This window comes from Lissotriton vulgaris, chromosome 8 (genome assembly GCF_964263255.1).
Source record: "Lissotriton vulgaris chromosome 8, aLisVul1.2, whole genome shotgun sequence".
In the NCBI taxonomy this organism is placed as follows: domain Eukaryota; kingdom Metazoa; phylum Chordata; class Amphibia; order Caudata; family Salamandridae; genus Lissotriton; species Lissotriton vulgaris.
In genome coordinates, this window is record NC_141696.1 from 655,278,216 (window position 1) to 655,298,470 (window position 20,255).

General features: G+C 46.0%; 1 protein-coding gene across 1 annotated transcript in view; it reads left to right on the plus strand.

Annotated features, from left to right (window-relative positions):
- CRYBG3 (crystallin beta-gamma domain containing 3) overlaps positions 1–20,255 on the plus strand; it is a 1,124,543-nt gene that overhangs the window by 525,624 nt on the left and 578,664 nt on the right. The window contains exon 12 of the mRNA XM_086936146.1: positions 15,737–15,863. Within this exon, the coding sequence (XP_086792272.1) occupies positions 15,737–15,863 (127 nt within the window). The remainder of the gene's footprint in view (positions 1–15,736; positions 15,864–20,255) is intronic.

The following is a 20,255-nucleotide window of genomic DNA, read 5'->3' on the forward strand; positions in this document are numbered from 1 at the left end:
GGTGGAGGCGCGTGAGGGGTGTCTGGGGTGTGTGCTGAGTAATTGTTTGATGATGTGAATGTCTTGTTTGATCTGGTGGAGGGTGTTGGGTGAGGGGTGACTGGAGTGTGATAGACAGAGTAGTTGTTGTTTGATGATGTGCATGTCTTCTTTGAGCTGGAGGAGGGAGGCCGTAATGTAGTCCAGTGTGGGAAATGTGTTGGAGGTGGGGATGGGAGGGTCGGGCGTGGATGACATAGGGGAGAGGTTGGTGGTGTGGATGAGAATATTGGTGGTAGGCGGAGAGTGCAGGGTGGAGGATGGGCGCTTATTAGTGGTGAAGGGGGTGGAGGTTGGGTAGTGGGGGGTGAGACTGGGGGGGGAAGTGGGATTGTAGATGGTTCTTTTTTGAGGGGGTGGAGTTGAGTTGATGGAGGTGGTGTGTTCTGTGTGATTAGTTAATGGGTGGAAGTGGGGGCTGAGAATGGGGGGGATAAAGGGTGGGGTTTGCCTTTGTGTGTGTCAGTCTGATGCTGATCTAGGTTAGGCGGGTTGCGGGTGGGAGCTGTGGTATCAGGGGTGAGAGGAACGGGGATGAGGGCTGGTGTGTAGGGGGAAGGGGTTAGGTGGTTGGTGTAAGAGGGGGAGTGATCTATGTCTGTGCTTGAGGGGAGTGGGGTAGCTACGGTAGGTGGGTGAATGACTAGGGTGTCGGGAGTAAAGGAGAGGTGCATGTCGTTTTGGGGCTGGGCTAGGCTAGAATGAATGTGGTTTGAGGCTGAGGTGTCAGGGGTGACAGGAATGGGTGTGGTATGAGAGGAGGACAAGGTGAAGTTGGTGGGGGGGAGGGGGTGCCGCTGGAATGTGTGGGTGAGGGATCTATGTCTGTAAATGAGGAGTGCGAGGTAGCTACATTAGGTGGGTGAATGTCCAAGGTGCCGGGGGTGGAGGAAAGGTGCGTGTCGTTTTGGGGTTGAGCTAGGTTAGAAGGGATGTGATTGGGGGCTGTGAACTCACGGGTGATAGGCCTGAGGGTGCTATGAGTGGGGTTCCGATGATTGGCGAGGTGTTGTTTGAACGTGGGGAACAGGTTGTCTAGTAGTTCCAGGTTCTTGTCTGTGGATTGAATTAGGATAATCCCGTTATTGTATATAGTGATGGTGGTTCTGCCCGGGAAGAGTTGGGATGGTGTGATGGAGAGTTTTAGGCCATGCGCGAAATTCCTGGAGGTGGAGACGGTGAGTAAGGTGAGGAACGCATTTCTCCATTGGGCTCTGCGTGTGGTGTGGAAGATGATATCAATGTTCAGTGAACCATTGACTGGTGAGAAGTAGGTGTCTGCAAAGGGAGTTTCAGGGTGGGACCTCAGGAAGTTGTGTTTAAAGCGTTTAGCGGCTTTTTTAGTGAGTGAGGGTGGGTAGTTGATTCTATATGTGTGCTTGCCGACGGGTTCCATGATGGGAGGACAGTCTAGGTAGGTGTAGTAGGGAGGGTGCACTGTCATAAACAGTTGCGTGGGCCAAAAGTGACACTAGTGAGTGCACAATAATGCTATACGCAGAGTACAGATGCAGACAATAATAGTGAGATAATGGGAAGTGACACTAGTGAGCTGCCAAGGTATTTGAGGTAGCAATCGGTGCATACAAGACTAACACTTGAGATGGGTGCGAGTTGCACAAGTGTAGGGTGCACAATAAAGATATAAGGGAGCAGAATACTGATGAAATGAACCTTTCTGCCAGTGTTCAAGGTCTCTTGACTGTGAATGTCTCTCCTGTTGTGTATTGTGTATTCCTTCCAGACCTGGGAACAAATGAGGCCTAGGTATGGAGGAAGTAGGTCTTGTGGCATAATGATTGAGGAGGAGTTTGGCCCTGCCCTGAACCCTTGAAAGGATCTGCAGTACATAGAACGGGCCTTTCCCTGCCTTCGTCCCTCTAGTCAGTTTGGAGCCAAACCCGGGGAAGAGAAAGAACTGACCAGAACCAGTTTGGGAGGAGGCCAAGTATTTCCCCCCACACACAGGCTGGCACCAGTTATAAATGTGACACCTTCAGAACCTCTCATTGGAACACTCCTTGACCTGTGGAAGATTCAGAAGGACTTCCCTGCCGTCTGAAAAAGGAAGCCAGGCCTGTTTGCCTTGAACACAAGGCCTCATAAGTGATTCCTCCTGTTTGAGCTATAGTGATACAACAAGTTTCCTGATGCCTCCCCTGCAACTGCCTTGCTGACCAGCACCCAACTGGACTTGCTTGAGCCCTGTTGCTAGCTTGTGCTTGGAGTGAGTCCTGATCCCCAAGAGGTACCCCCAAGCTCTTTGCTTCAGCACTGGTCATTGCATTTCCCACCAATCATAAGTTTCAACGGCAGCCTGCTCATCACGCTAAACAGCAACCAACAGCATCAACTGCCAATCTGGTGCTTCAACGACGACTGTTCCTTGTGCCAACATCGACCTCCTCACAGCCTCTGCCAACGTGAAGCTCCTGCCAGGCTCTTTTCGTGGACTTGGAGTTGAACCCCTCATGGGACAAACCCAATCGCTCTGACACGTGCTCCAGCGCGACCAGGTAGCTGCGAGTGGCGTTTGTGCTTCTTGTGATATTTTTACCTAAGCTTTAAAAATTCATAAATCCAGTTCTATTTCTTAGATTTTGTTGTTGTTTTTGTGTCATTTTATTTATTTTAATTTTACTCTATTTTTCTAAGTTGGTTTGGGATTTTTCTTCTGTTATGCATTCACTTTATCACTATTGAATGCTGCATAAATACTTTACACACTGCCTCGAAGTTAGGCCTGACTGCTTTGTGCCAAGCTGCCAAAGGATTAAGCACAAGTTTATTTAGTGACTTACCCTTACCAGGATTGTGTTTGAGTGGGGTGCTCAACCCCCTCAACTAATAACCATATTTCTTACAGTAATGTTATTGGCTTTTGTAGATTGGTTTGTTTTAATAACAGTTGTACACATACAGTGGCACTCAGCAAGCCTGATAAATTGCACTACACAGAACAAGCCCCCATGATAGGAACCCACAATACCTTTAGCCTCCTCTCCTGGAATGGGAATGGCCTTAATAATAAAGTCAGAAGTGGGTCATCTTTCAAAATGGTACACACCTCAAGTGATGTTCCTACAGAAACCCACCTACTAGGTACACAATGCCCCTTCCTGGCCCGCAATGGCTACACCCGGATTTATCACTTGGGCTACACAAGACATTTCCGAGGTGCAGCAGACTTTATACATAATCATTTCCCTTCCCAGACAATCAAAGGTCACAACAACAACTTTGGCAGGTATGTAGCTGTGGAATACATGATGGTAGAGGTACCTTGTGTGTTTGCTAATGTTTATGCAGCACCCATATTAGTGGACGGCACAATGAAGGCACTTTTTGACCTGCTAGTCCACTCAGACAGACCATTGTGGGGGCGACTTCAATGCAGTCATGGAATCCAATATAGATTCAAGGGGTTTCCCAATGCGTCACAGATCATACCCTCTTCATGACTGGTTCAGATCACTGGGCCTATGCTACACCTAGAGTGTTATACACCTGGACATTACTGAGTTCACTTATCACTCGCTCCAACACAAATACTCTTCAGAATAGTTTTCTTCCAGCAGTGAACGTAGGCGCTTTAGCCAATGGATGTGTACTCCCACAAGCCCTAACAGACTGATGCAAATAGACTTCAGATGACTGGTACAGAACAAAGAAATGTGGAGGCTAGGTGCGTGTTGGGTGCAGGACAGACGTTTCTCTGATCACCTACACCAATACATAGCTAACTAGTTTGAAATAAATATGGGATCAGTCGAATAGGAGTCACACTCTGAAAGGTTCTAAAAACAGTTATATTTGAGCAGGATATGTCCTACAAACTGACCTGAAATAAGAGAAGAATGGAGAGATAGATTCCCAGAAAAGTAATATTATTGAACTGGAAAATAACCAACCAAACACAACATGCAAGCACATTATTACGATGGCAACTTGATTTGTTACAACTAACACTCTAACAGAAATTTGTGGCTAATTAGGATGGTGAGGAGACCACCACTGACAGTCTGGCGGTGGCGGTCTCCCTGCTATCCTAAGCAGCTTTTCCTCCCGGCAGATCTGGCGGGCGGTGTGCAGCCAGGCGGAAAGCCCGACCGCCATGCATCCAACAGGCTCCTTGAGGCCCCCGGAGCTGCGGATGGCCCCCCCAATACCTACATTGGTGGCGGTGCCTAACAGGCACCGCCGTAGGGTGCCCCCCAACAGATCCATTTACCAAGTGACAGGCACCGCATGTTGCCTGTCACGTAGAACAGGGATGTGTTCCACATCCCTTAGTTTGGACTCTCCTGAGGACGGAGACCCAAAACCCTATTATAAATAACTGAATACTCTGGCGCCTCCCCCAAAAAGACAGAAAGATACTAGATGAATCTATACAAGTAGCAAAGATACTGTAAGCTATTAATACTCTAAGCCCTGGAAGATCCTAGGCCCGACAGGCTTTCCCCTCAATTTTTTCAGGAAATAAGAATCACACTTGAGACCAATCTCTCCTTAAACTCTACAAGTAGACTTACACGACAACCGGGCTCTTTCCTCCCCCTTTGCTTATAGAGGGGAGCGTAACACTGGTGTCGCCTCTCCCCTCTCTTATTTTCACTGGCATTGTACCATTAGTGCAGTGGATCTGGCATGACACACTGATCAGAAGATTCAGTTGAGGAGCAACTTGAGAGAACCGAATATCACTGTACGTACATGTTCTCTTAATATGTAAATAAGACCACATATTCTCCCTGGAACCCTCAATGTGGAACCTTTGCTATCCTGTATTAAACAAGACATGGAAGCATGGTGCTCCCTACCCCTCAGCATCGCTGGCAGAGTAGCATTATTCAAGATGATATTGTCCCTTTGTCTGCTCTGCGTATTGCAGAGCTACCCAAATGAAATCCCTCCCGACATATTTCCATCACTACAGTCCACTATTAGGTCATTCTTATGGGTTGGCGGGCGGACAGCCTGTTTTACATTCCGGAAATATGTCCTTTCATTACATTAGGGAAGGTTGAGATTGGTAGGGATCAGATGATACTATTTGGCCAGCCAACCTATAACCGTTAACGACGGGCTCTTTACAGACCACGAAGTCCCATGTGTAGGTTCTGAGCTGGAATGTTTAAAAGAACATGGCTTACTTATCCTGCTGTATAGTCCATATAAAGGGCAGAGACTTCCATAGGCCTCAAACATGACTTCAGCATTCTGGCATCAGGTGCTCCGTGGGTTAGGTGTGACAAGAGCCTAACTGTAGAAACTCCATTATGGCAAGTGACATGGCTCCGGCACGCATCGGATCTCCACTGCTTCCTTACCTGGCACATTGTTGGTGTCACTAAATTGGGCTATATATGGTAGGGCAATCACATTAGGTTATTTACACACTTAGTGGAATCTTATGACATACATATATCCCAATTTTACCAATACCTTCAACTGCGTCATTCTTTAAATGCTCATGCAGGGGAATTCTATAATCTCACAGAATGCAGTCTTCTGAAAGCCCACTTAACAGTGGCAGTGTTTGGGAGGAAGGGAAAATCCAGAATACATCAAACACTTGTTGCTAATACCCATGACCTACTAGAGCAACTGCACTTTATGTAGGCAAGACGCAGGCCCTTTGAATGGTGCTGATTGGATGAAGGTGAGGATGACCTCTCACTTCCTAGCTGTGTCTATATGACTTAGACTAATTTAAATGACCGGGTCTATTATGGCCCCACTATACTGAGTACGATGAGAGAGGGGATGGTTACACATTGTTTAAGATGCAAAGATGAATTGGGAGCCTTCTACCACATGATGGGGAGGTTCCTTGTTAAAAAAAAAATACTGGTTCCAAATACCTAATATATTGACAAGAATTAAAGGCAGGATGATCAAACCCAACCACAAAATGGTACTTTGGGGCTTTATGGACAAGTGGGGATCCCAAAAGCACAAGACTCTTTGTAGCAGTAGGGCTACTGATTGCGAAGAGACCTTCCTCGCCTTTGGCGATTAGCGACAGACCCTTCAATAGGGGAGTGGACACAAGGCATGGACTACTGTACAAAAGGTGAAGAACATGTGTACACATTTAGGGGTTGCCCTCAGAAGTAGCGCAAGGTATGGGACATATGATGGGATTATTACTAGGAATTGGTCCATAGGTAAATAAGCAAATATGTTTGAGGAAGTGTCTAAATGGTAATGTGTTTACTGATCGTGACTGAGTCTGTAATGCTGTACGCTGTTGATTACCGAAATTAAAAAAGCGTTTTTTTCTGACTTCAAAATCCGTAAAGCAATAGGATATTGTCTTATTTCCAGATTCTGGCCTATAGGTCGAATCCATTGTTTCCTTGTGTAGTAGTATGCAGTACAACAGAATAAAAATGCTCCTCCGTTTCTTTTCCCACCTTGCACGCTTGGCATATATTAGTGTTTGAGTTTTTTTAATGACAAATTAGAGCTAAAACTATTAAAGAATTGAAATCCCTTATCTAAATTTCATATATACAATTTTTTTGCAAAATGTGTTGTTATCTCATCTAGAAGCAGCTCAAATTTAGGGAAGAACTTGAAATCAAAGTATTTATCAACCAGGCCTTCACGCCTGGTATTCAGGTAGCATTTTAAGATTACAAAAGGCCAATATTTTGCTTTTTACAAAACCACAGAGCTTCTGGAATCGGAAGAGATGTAAGATCGTCCTACATCTCTTTGAGGCCCACGGAACAGAGCCAGGTTTTCATGTTTTTAGGTCGAGGCTACCGTCCCACTGCGAAGCAGTGGGGGGCGGAGCCGAAGACTTATTGACTTCAACAGTGTGCTTCATCCTGCCTCTCTCTTCCATTGGCTAGCTTCGTAAATAAAAGCTAGCCATTGGAAGAGATGTGTGTCATTTACTATTTTCCCCGCCTTGATGCGATCCGTGGGCGTTTCTGTCTCTTTTTTTAAGTCCCGCCCCCACACCCTCCCTCTCGCCGAGGTCCCATACTCTTTTCCCCGGCTTGATGCGATCCGTGGGTGTTGCTTCTGTGTCTGTGCCTGTCTCTCGCCTTCAGCTCTTTCTGGAGCTGCTCGGCTCCGCTCACCCCCCACCCCCCACCCCCCTTCCCTCTGCCCGCAGCCCTCCTCCGTCCTGCTCTCGCCGCCTCTGCCCACAGCCCTCCTCCGTCCTGCTCTCGCCACCTCTGCCTGCAGCCCTCCTCCGTTGTCTGAGGGTACAGCTCTGGACAGGAAACGTGATGATTGGCCGGAGTTTCGTGCAGGTGGGGAGAGGGAGCACTGCAGACTGGAGCTCAGCCGAGGCTTTTAATGCTTATGATATATGATACTAATATTCCAGATGTATTAGTGAAGCTTGTTATTCTGCAGTACTCCAATCGAGCGGTGCCAGCCCTTGCTGCCTCGTGTTTCTTTAGAGGCAGACGGGCTCCCTGGTCAGGATGATTAAAGGGGCACTTCTCAGACCTGCTCCCTCTGATTTATGATTAAAAAAAACACGCACGTTTTCCTACTCCATCACACGCTGAGGCCTGCGGTTAGGGGATGAATCTGTGATGGGTGACGGAAGGGGACAGACACATAAAAGCACCAATAACAGCGCTTCCCACCCAAGACCACCGACAAGCTGGCAATACAGAAAAATAAATGATGGACATATATTTTAAAGTGGCAGTTTCCATTGTAAACGCAAGAGGCACACATCTACCACCAGTGTACACGACTCCCAGGGCCTGTAAGCCACAGGAGGGTTTTGTGAAGTTAAACGCTCGCTGCTGAAACATGCGGCAAATCCTACCCAGCCTCCCATCCTCTCAAAACTTTTAAATTGAGCAAAACTACATTGGCCAAAATCAATACTTGCTTTTTATAGCGCTGAGAAACGGCAGACGTGCGGTGTGACGCACTATCGACAAAACATTCCATTATTATTTAAAAATAGGATACACTGGAGCCTTGGGCGCACTTTGAAAAGAGGATTGTAAAAATGCGCCTGAGATTTTACATTAAATGTGATGTTTTGCCAGAACCGGGTGACTCGTAACTTATCTTTGGAAAGGTCCATAACTAGGCTGTCCCAGTACACATTTTGACGTCTGTGCATTTCTTGTACCCTGCGTTTGTTTAACGTTGGGGTGGGTGACGGTACTTGTTTTTACTGCTCTTGTCATTGGATGTTTGTGGATAGGCCGCATCACCTCACACTGCCCCCACCCTCAAGCTCGACCTCTGTTGAATCTCTTCAGGCCCACATCCCCGACAAAAAGGGCGAAGGTGGTCTCTTGTTATTAGTGAATGTTGAGACAAGCCTGATTTTCCCTAGCCAAGTCATGCTCAAATGGGACGACCATTAGGGCATTAATTCTAGATTTGCATATATTCCCTCTAGATAACTGTATGCCCCTTCAGTGGCTATGTGCACCCCGTTGCTTCTGCTTGCATTGCACCACCCCCCTCTATATAATAGCATAGATATTAAAGGAGTACCATGCCATTGCCGACTGTCACCTCTATCTCCAGCGGGCCAGCCTGCCCCACCTCGACTCTCGCCTGCTCAAGATAACACTCGCCCCGGGTGCTGCACCACAGACACACTCACTCTCCACCTCTGGGTGTCAACATACGGGCAATACTCACGCGTTTATTCGGTCTCTGGAGCACTCCTGAGTAACATGTGGCATGGGGGCTTATTTACAAGCCCCTTATGCCGCCAGTGCGTCACTTTTAACATGGAAAAAAGTGACGTACGGGCGGTGCAAGAGGCTTGTAAATAAGCCCTGTAATATTTTGATTGTTTTGATTTTATTTTATTAAATGCGATTTTTTATAGCGCGAACATTACCCGAAGGTGTCAGAGTGCTTCACAAAAGAACCAGTTTCGATACATAAGGACTTAGGATTACATGAGTTACATAAAAGATGCAAACAGGAAAACAACTTGCAAATGTACAAGTTGTAAAGTCACACAGGGAAGAGATACAAATAGAAAAAAATGCATATGTACAAGTTGTAAAGTCACTCAAGGAAGAGATACAAATGGATAAACTCTAAGAATCACAAGAATGGTAGTGAGTACAAAGGTCTACTACATATAATAGTGGTTGGAGTTATCTGTATATACATATATATACAAATAGGTGCATGGTGCATCTCCTTCTTTTATTCGTATTTTATTAATTTTATTGGAGAATCGGAAATGTATTGTATATGTATTCTTTTATGGTGATTAATTTGCCGAATAAAGATATTTTAACATATACAAATAGTAGATTTTGTGTTTGTGTGGCTGTGTTTTTGATTGTGTCTGCATGCATGTGGGCTTATGAGCGTGACTTTGTGGTTGTGCCCGTGTGTTTGTGTGTCTGTCTCTTTGTATGGGTTTGTGGGTATTTGTGTCTGACTGTGTTTGTGTGCGTCTCTCTGTGTCGATATGTCTGTTAAAGGGAATGTGTCAATGTGTTTTTGGTGTCTTTTGCGCGTCTGTCTCACTTTGTGCTCTGTGTATCCGTGTCTGTTTGTGTGCCCCATAACCATGTTTCTGTTTCAAGTGGGCTGAGTTTTACCCTTCAACAAAATAGCTACAAGAACGCACAGTGCGCTAAAGTAACATCTTTAACTACAGACGCGCACTAAAGACCAGATCAACACCGAGGAAAACAATTGCCCCTTGCCTTTAATAGTCTCGTAACTTTATTTGGTATAAAAATAAAAGTCTTCGACTAGACACGACATTTAATGTAGGGTTAGGCAAAACTAGCAGAATTTCACTCTGTGGAATTCCACAAAATTACAGAAAAAACCTCTGCAAAATTTTGTGGAATTCCACCAATGGGCGTAAAATATGAAGCTTGTGCTGCAATTCGGTGGCGGTAGCACCAGCTGTGCTAAAACGACGTATAAACGGCCCCATGTGTTGCGCAAGAGTATGCAGCCATTCGAATCGATTTCTCAGCCGCTCGAGTGGAAAATCTACTCGGCTTCAACAAATCTACTCGAACTAGGCTTCTGACCACAGTTGTTTGTGAACTCTGTCAACCACCGGCGTTATAAAATCGCGCGTGGAGATGTCAAATCGCGTTAGCCATCCGCATATTGTGGAGCATCCCAGGTGAAAAATTCCGCCACACAGCGATTGGCGAAATTTGCCGAGAAAACTGTGTTAAAGAGTAACAAAGTGGCGAAAATTCTGCCAATTTCGCGGGTGGAAATGAAGCATTCTGACCATCCCTAATTTAATGGTAGCATATTTTGCGTTCAGCAACACTGTGTGATTTGCAGAGGGGTGTTTAGCAGCCAATTAAGGTCTTCAGGGGTTAAATTCTTATGTTTATCACTTACACTTCATAAAGATGTGTTCACTATGTTGTAACATTTTAGAGGTGACAAACCTCCCCAGAAGCAGAATGCACGACAAATATATATATATATATATATATATATATATATATATATATATATATATATATATATATATATATATATACACACACACAAAATGCATGGAATATTCTACCATTTTGTATGGGTATTTGGAAAATAATAAAATCATTTTTATAGTGTATCTCCTGCTGGTTACATGACTGCATCCTAAATAATTTTAGGAGGTTGAAGTGAATAGGAACCGAGTACCAGTACTTTTATTATGAACTATCAGAGAGTCACAAGACTTTTCACAACGAGAAAAGGGGTACTTTTCAAAAATAGCTATTTTATTCCACTTCTGTACACTCTTTGGGGGTCGTTGTTTCACTGATACTCTTGCAGAGATGGTGAGTAGGGTGGATCAAAGGGGTCACGTGTGCCAATGACAGAGGAGGCAATGAGGACAGATGGAGGGGGCGCTGACTTTGCCCTCCTAGCACCCCTCCAATGGCCTTCCAAATTCTTGGAGCTGGAACACCAACTATACTCCTCCCCCTGCGCAACCACCAGTCCTATCACCCTTCATGCTGCATTTCGGCCCCTGTAGACAAGTGGGCGCGGAAATGCGAGAACACTTCCATGCTGGAGCCCACGTGGGCACATACTCTCTACCAGCCAACCTCAGCGAAAGCCACCGGAATCAACTGCATGCTGGCCACAAAGCGCTGCGACTGTCCGTCTTGAAGCGCAGCACTAGGCGCTCTAGCCTGAGTACAATTGTGAGATTCTGGGCAAATCGCTTTGCCTCGATGCCTTACAGCATAAAAGTGTTGTATGTAAATATGCAAAAATTCGCTGTAGATTCTGTGGTGTGGTGCTGTTCCAAGTATGTTCCCCATGCCCCACCCACCCCTCCATCCTGTGGACATCACAGAGGCCAGGCCTCGAGGTGCGTCCGCTGCAGGAATAGTGAGTGTCATCTGAGGAGATATAGCGCCTTGTGAAGGACGCCCGACTCGGTGAACCGAAACACACAGCACGACGGCGCTGGATTCCTATAGAGAGGCGTGTAGAGGTTGGTGACCGCAGTGGTAATACAGCGTCACATGCGGCATTTCATCCGCCCTGAGACAGAACCATAGGACTATAGTGGGGAGGAGGCAGGGGTTTTTATAGCTCCCAAAGCCGTGACAAGCTGCACATATACACCGTAATATGGTAGTGATAATAGAGGTAGCAGTAACACAGCATCTCAGCCTCCTTCGGAGCCACGGAGGAAAGGGGGCTGCACAGCCTATAGCACGCCGAAGCCGTACCAAAGTGCGTCTGGGCGCTGCAGAAACATGTCTAGCAGAAGCAGTGATGCTAGGTGAGTTTTGATACTAGGGGGTAGCAGTAACAAAGCATCAGAAGGAACATAACAGTCTTCAGAACCATGGTGGAAAGGAGACTAAACTTCTCAGAGCACCTCGAAGTCAGGCCACAGTGAGCATGGGCGCTGTAGAGACATCTGTAGCACAAGTAGTGATACTGGGGTTAGCAAGATCAAACCATCAGAAGGAGCATTTCAACCTCCCTCAGTACACAGTATGAACGGATGGTCTTTCAATTGCGCCCGAAGTAGTCCCAAAAGTGAGTATGTGCGCTCTGGAAACCTCTCTGACATAAAGAAGCAGTAGTGGTAGTGATAGCAGTGGTAGAAGTAACATCAGGTAGCAATAGTAGTTATAGCACTGATAGTAAGAAAAACAACAATACTAGTGTAAGTAGAGTTGATTTCAGCAATACTGGTTGTGGTAATAGCAGTAGTACTGATAATCAGGGCTAGAGTCGGGGTACCACGTGGGTGGACGGCGTCCCCCAACTTATTTTACCTGGGGGACGCCATCCCCCCTGCCACACAGCTGGACTTCAGTCTTTGGCCTCTCTGGGACGAGGAGCTAGGCACCTTTCGTGACGTCACTTCATGTGGTGACGTCACTTTCGGTGACGGCGTCCCCCCACTTGTTTTTTTACGACTTGTGCCCTGCTGATAATAATAGAACCATAGTGACAGTAATTATACTACTTTCCTGCTGGTCGCAGGACGTTTTCCTGGACACGGCTCCCCGAATGCTCACAGCTAATACCGCTTGAAGTACACTTTATCACGTATAATCATAGGACAACGCTCTACCATGAGCTTCACCTATGTGCCCTAGGATTCGTTTTTAGGTCTCGGACTTGAAGGCTGCGCTTGCGCAGTCTCGTCTGAGACTTTATGTTTACAGTATGGGGGCTTAAACCCACCCCTCTTCTCCATTTGCTGGCCTCGTAAATGCTGTCCAGCCATTGAAGGAGAGGGGCGTCACTCTGTTTAAGCCCCGTCCGTTTCGGATTGAGGGGCGTGTTTTTTTGCAGTTTTCTCCCTGCGACGTCATCCGTCACTAAAAAAACACACCCCCCAGTCTGAAAAGGACAGGGCTTGGATAAAATAAGCAGGTAAAAATAAACTCTGTACTTGAACAAGAGCCCAAAAGCAGTTAATTATATCCCGGTCTCGCCGACCCCCGCTCTCGCCTCCCCTCTTCCCTCTGCCGCAGCTCTCATCCGTCCCCGGCGAGTTTGTTATACTGCTTCAAAGCCTTTATGTCTCACCCCTCAACACGACACTGTGTGCGCATAAAGGGCAGGGCTGGGCACACACAGGAGAGGGCACCTGGCACCGCCGCCTCGCACGGGCCCAGCCCGAGGAGAGTGGGAGGCAGAGAGGGGAAGCGCAGTGGGAAGCACTTCAGGAGATGCCCAATACGGTGGTAAACTTTGCACGGAGCCATCTGGCCAAAGGTGAGGAGGAGGGGGGCACAGGTACCGCTGCGGTGGAGAACGCAACTCCTCCGCGGCACGTGCCAATTTCGATGACAGCCCCCTTTCCTCAATTCTTCAATTGAAACACTGAACTAAATAACCACTTTAAATCAACCATTATCCTTTCTACTCCGCAGCCATCATCACTGTCCTCTCCCTGTACCTGGTCATCGGCTATGGCGCCTCCTTGCTCTGCTCGTTGTGCTTGCTCCCCTGCCCCCTCGCTGTGCTTGCTCCCCTGCCCCCTCGCTGTGCTTGCTCCCCTGCCCCCTCACTGTGCTTGCTCCTCTGCCCCCTCGCTGTGCTTGCTCCCCTGCCCCCTCGCTATGCTTGCTCCCCTGCCCCCTCGCTGTGCTTGCCCTCCTGCCCCCTCGCTGTGCTTGCCCTCCTGCCCCCTCGCTGTGCTTGCTCTCCTGCCCCCTGGCTGTGCTTGCTCCCCTGCCCCTGGCTGTGCTTGCTCCCCTGCCCCTGGCTGTGCTTGCTCCCCTGCCCCCTGTTCCCTCGTTGTGAGCTTTTTTTCTGCCCTCTGTTCCCTGTGTGTGGCTCTGTGTGTGCGGCTGTGTGTGTGGGGGGCTCTGTGTGTGTGGGGGGCTCTGTGTGTGTGTGGGGCTCTGTGTGTGTGGGGGGCTCTGTGTGTGTGGGGGCTCTGTGTGTGTGGGGGGCTCTGTGTGTGTGGGGGGGTGGGGGCTCTGTGTGTGTGGGGGGGGGCTCTGTGTGTGTGTGTGGGTGTCTCTGTGTGGGTGTCTGTGTGTGTGGGTGTCTCTGTGTGTGTGTGGGTGTCTCTGTGTGTGTGTGGGTGTCTCTGTGTGAGTGGGGGGTGTCTGTGTGGGGGTGGCTCTGTGTGTGTGGGTGGCTCTGTGTGGGTGGCTCTATGTGAATGACTCTGTGTGGGTGGCTCTGTATGTGTGTGTGGCTCTGTGTGGGTGCAAATGCAATAGGTCTCGCATTTGCGAGCGATTAAGCTATTGGCATGCCATTTATTTATGTTTTTAAAAAAAAACATAAATAAAAATGTCATGAGCAATGCCAATAGCTCTAACTTTAATGCTTTCAGGGAGGTGGGAGCGCACCAGACACGCCCCAACGAAATTACCTTTAGCATGATGGTTCATGTAGTTCATTACTTCTCGCTCAGTTTAATTCAAAGTGTTCATAGCCAGTGCTGTATTATTAGTTTCAATTCGTATCCCTAGACACGTGTTTCATGATTCCTCAATCGTCAGTAGGGAAAAAAAGCAAAGTTCATAGGTTGCAGGGCATGCTGCCTTATCTCTCAGGACCAGTTCCACTCACAGCATTGTGTGTGTGGGTGGCTCTGTGTGGGTGGCTCTATGTGAATGACTCTGTGTGGGTGGCTCTGTATGTGTGTGGCTTTGTGTGTGTGGCTCTGTGTGGGTGCAAATGCAATAGGTCTCGCATTTGCGAGCGATTAAGCTATTGGCATGCCATTTATTTATGTTTAAAAAAAAAAAAAATAATAATAATGTCATGAGCAATGCCAATAGCTCTAACTTTAAGAATGCCGAGACCATTGCATTGTAAATGCTTGTTTTAATTCACTGTAGAGTGAAGCCTGTATCCAAGGTCTTCAGTAAGGTGTGTTTTTATGGAGTGTAGAGCTGAGCAGGAATAGACCAATGCGTAGCACCAGATTTGAGGGATAGGTCGTGTTAGGGGTGTGAAAGTGTGGATTAAGATGCAGCGGTGGAGCACAAGACTAGCTGAATGTCTAGTCATTAGAAAAATCAGACTGCAAAATGGCTATAATGGAATGTGGCCAAAAGCATACAAAGGTCATGCTGTAAGTAGAATTTGGACAATGGTCAAGACCTGCCACACATGGGAAGAAGGGTGGATTGTGGGCTAGGAAAGTAAAGGCTCCAGCTTTTAGATTTATGAGCGCAAATGTGCATATCAGATTTTGGTTAGTCGATTGTGGGGTTCTGAGGGGTCGGTACATTCCGGAAAGAACCAAATTGGTTTGAGGGGAATAATTAAGAAAATCACTTAAAAGGTGAGAACAAATTAGTTTTAGGATGCTTGTTGGATGCGTTAAAGGGAGAGAGTGATTTCAGTGAAGACGGCAGGACTTTCAATGGCCCCGGCACCGTGCATTCTGTTGCCACCTTAGTTATGATGTTGATTTATTCACGAGTGTCACATTTCTCGCCTAAGACATTTGTACAATCAATGAAAGAACATATTGCAATCATTTTGCAATAAGGAAAAATGTGAATTTTGGTATGTGTTTTCACTTCATGACAATGTAATGCATAATTTTATGAACATTCAACTGCACACCACATCAGAACTTCAAAAGCTTCACCATATTTACATTTATTATGTCGTAGCACTTTGATATTGAGTTAGATTTTTTTCTAATTTCGTAAAGAAAGACATTAACATTTGATTAGTACAACATGGTACAATAAATGCAATGTAAGTCAGTGTGTAAAAACTTCGTGTTTTATTCCAGGTGGGTTGCATATCAGCAAAAGCACTTCTGCGGGCAGCAGTATGTCTTGGAGAAAGGGAAATACAAATGTTTTTCTGACTGGGGAGGAAATAATAACACGATCCTGTCAATACGGCCTATTATGTTGGTAGGTTAATGCACTTTGGCGCCAGCATGTTTGTTTGTGCAATGAATTCTATGTTCAACTGATTTATGTGTGCAGCTCTAGCGTTCTATTGTTTGCAGCTGCTGCAGGCGACAACCTTGATGCATAATTATTTGCAAACTCTGAAAAGAGTGTGCACCTAAATATGACTTGCTGCAAGTACAGATTAAATACATTGTCATTGTCACCCTCACTTAAATCCGGGGGGTTTTGAGAAGAGCATGGTTTGTCACTATAACAATCACAGCTCATGTTTTTAACGATAAGTTTAGCAAAAAAAACATATCTCCAACAAATTTCCCGAACACAAAAGATAGAATGAAGATACTCAGTTTCAGTTTATAACTTTATTCGAATGTTTAAAAAACATCATAAAAGTATACAGTTTAAAAACATTACATACACATGGTACTCAGAATACAGAGACAAAAAATAACGTTGTCACATGTTGTGGGAATTACAACACATAAAATTACGGGAAAACCATGCTAAGTCTAGCTCTAATAGATTTCAAGATAAAAGTGGCAGTATAAAAACAGATATCTGGGCTTGAAAGTGAAAAAAGAAGCCTCAAAGCGCTATCGGTAGTATACATATTATATTTAAGGAACATAGGCTTGAGGAAACAGATGCGTTGTGCTTTATACAGAGGACAGAATAATAGAAAGTGCATTGTGCTTTGTTTGGAAGAGTCATCACATGGACATGGGGTTACTGGATGGAGTTTCATAATCGGGAAAGCAACCAAGTTATGCACTATACCTAATCTTAGCCTTGAAAGAACAAACTGGTGGGACTGTCTATGGATAACTTTAAGGTACATTGGAATACCCCGGCTATCATCATTCAAGGACAGGTGGAAAATATGTGTGGAATATTCTCTAGTAGCATAACTTCGCACATCCGATTTCGCCCTAAGATAGACATTTTTTACTTCCTGTTTGTCTAGAGTGTTCAAACTAGTAGGGTCATTTCCTAGGTCCATGTCAAACAGGTCTTTAACAGTCATAACTACATATTTTAACCATGGAATACTTAAAACTTTATCCAAGAGCAAACAGTCTTTAATGATATCTTTGGTGAATGCTGTTTCCGGCTTGGTAAAAATGGATTTCCATACCAACAGTGGCCTTAACCCAGTGAGGTCGGACAGGTAATCCAGATCTAGTTCCGAATGGGTTAGAACAGTAGATGCCGAGGTGGGGAGACAAAGCAGCCGTTTAATGAACTTGTTTTCTTCAATTTGCAGGGCCTTGGCATTGCAATGTCCCCATACCCCCGAACCATACAATGCTATCGAAGTACATCTGTGCTTGTATATAGTCAACATATCAACAATGCGGCGGCTTCCTACTTTGGAGGCAAAGCGGAAGACGCCTAAGGATGCTTTCCCCATTCTCGCTTTGACATTTGTTTCCTCAGGGGCCCAAGATCCTCTGTCGTTAAATGTGACTCCCAAATAGCAAAAATTTGTGACAGTTGCAATATGATTTTCCTTAAAAGAAAAAGGTTTAAAAAGTTTCAACTTTTTCCCACACACCATGACAAACGTTTTAGAATTATTAATTTTGAGTTTCCGTTTCAAAATAAAATCATAGAACCCATCCATCAATTTTTGTAGGCCTATAGGAGTCCTAGAAAGAAGAACTGTATCGTCGGCATACAATAATACCGGTATAGGGGTGCCTCCTACTTGGGGGGCATCAGCATGAATTTGCTTTAGTTCTTGTTCCACCGAGTTAATGAAGAGGGAAAAAAGCAACGGGGCTAATACACAGCCCTGTCGAATGCCAGATCTTACTCTGATCTTCCGTGTGCACTCACCCTCAGGACCATAACGAATTTGGGCGGATAAGTTAGAATAAAGTGTGGCCAAGAAATAGATAATATCGGGGGGGGCTCCCATACCCAGCAGAGTTGTCCATAACAAGGCATGGTCGACCAGATCAAATGCGCTTGAAAGATCTGCAAAGCACAGAAATAGTGATCCCGGCTTGGCCTTGGTATACTTCCCTATTAAAAGGTTCAAGTTAATACATTGTTCGATCGTACCAAGGCCCTTTCTAAAGCCGTATTGGGATGGGGCAAGAATGTTATTATCTACGGCCCAATCTTCCAAGCGTGCTAACAGGACCCTACTCAGGATTTTTAGTGAGGAATCCAAAAGGGAGATAGGGCGGTAGTTCTTGGCCTCTCCTCTATCCCCCTTTTTATAGATTGGAATGATAATGGATTCACCCCACGTGGAAGGGGTCCTGTTATCCATGGCAGCATTAAAGGCTATGGTCAATAATGGACTCCAGAGGGCTGGATCATATTTGTATAGGTCGATCGGCACCCCGTCTGGACCGGGGGCTTTTCCCCCTTTGCTATTCCTTATAGCCAAGTCCACCTCATCGGTCGTTATTCTCGGGGATTCAACTAGGGTAGTGCAAATGATGTTATCATTGGCTAAGGACTCTCCAGTTGGATCAAAGATCCCTGAGAAATGGGCCACCCATCCCTCTTCATTAACTTGGGCAGTGAGGACAGGGAATTCCTCTTTTTGCAGGAATGGGCTATTGATGGTACTCCAGAATAGTTTACTATCCCGGAGGGCTGCGGCTTTACTCAGGTCTTCCCAGGCTATTTCTCTAAGTTCTTGTTTCCTGGTTTTGAGCGCATTTTTATAATTGGCCCTCAGGGATTTGACCACATCCCTGTCTCTCGGGGTACTTGAAAGGGCAAGTTTGAGGGATTTTAGTGCCCTTGTACATGCTTGGTCGAACCAGCCCTGTGTGGCCCGTCCGGATTTGGCCTTCTTTGAAGTGAGTGTTTGCTTAATTATGATACCCAGATTCTCAAAGTTATTTATTGATTGTGCTGCGGGGGCTTCCATATCAAGGCAACTGAGTATCATATCTAGGCCAGCTTTCACCACCCTGCAGTGCAAATTCTCTGCTTTTTCCCCACTCCACTTTATGCGGGTCCCATTAGGTCTACATGGTGTAATGTCATCTACAACCCTACCAGAGAATACATCCCTAAGGAGCTCACAATATAAAACCATGGTGAGTGCATTGTGGTCACTCAGGTCGTGATCTAAGATCTGGGTAACCGAACAATGGGGAGCTACCCGGTTGGAAATGATCAGGAAATCAATAATGGAGGTGGTGTTTCTCCCCGTGAAGGTAGGCGCCAGATTACCCTCATTATCAGGTGCATGTTGGTGGATTGATACATCAGTTTTTAACATCAAATTATTAAGGGAAGTGCCATATGGAGAGTGTAAAAAGTGGGGTAAATTTTCCCCATTTTCCCCATCATAACCACAGGTAGTAGAATAAGAGAGAGGGCAAGTTCTAATATTAAAATCTCCTCCCCAAACAATATCATAAGATACAGTTGTTTTACAAAGAATAGAATCCAGAGCCGATTCAAGTTCGTCAACTACAGTGGTGCTGGAGGGGTCAAAGGTATTATTATAGTGGTTAATCAACAATAGATTTCGGTCCCTGCCTACCAAAATTTCCAAAATTTGCGAATGGGACCCCACAATATGGCTTTTTCTTACTCGTAAAGGTAGGTGTACAGAGAGTAAAATCAACAATCCCCCTTTGGCCCTCCCCATTGCAGATTCCACCGCATTACAGTTATAGGCAACAAAACCATCAAAGGCAATATCTTCCACTGACCACGTTTCCTGCAGACATAGGATATCATGAACCACAATGAGTTCCCTCCAACCCAGTGCTGAGACCTTCTGCCGCCACCCGGCAATGTTCCAGCTCATCAATGAGTAACCCTTAACCCTTTGGTCCATAACTGTGTTAATGTGGATAGTTGAGACAGAGGGTGTGGTACGGGTCATATCTAGCGGAATCAAATCCGGTACAATTGGGGTAGCTGGGGCTGGGGTGATGGGGGTGAATTCAGAACATTGTATGATAGGGGTTGTAACAGGTGTAATCTGGATCAAATTAGAGGGGATGGCTTCATTAGGGGTGGTTAAATGGACCGTGGGCGGAACATCAGGTTTAGCCTGAGTGTTAGTCAGCTTCAGAGAGCGAGAGACGGGGTGTAGTCAGTCTACTCCCTCTAGGCCATCTAAGCAACCATATCGGTTAGGATCCATGAAGGAGTGGAATTGGGGTGCGTATTGGGATAGTCTTGGTGGTCTAGCATCATATGCTCGTTGTCTGCCCCTCCGTTCCACAACGGACCAATCCCCTCTTCTTTGTTGGTGGCGAAAGTTGGTTGGTGGGAAGAAATAGGAAACGGGAAGGGTCTGGATCGTTGAGTCGAAAGACCTGTTAAAACCTGCACAAATATGGGATACTGTACGAGGGTCTCTAAAACTAACGGTTAGGCAGTCCCCATTGATGTTTTTAGGGG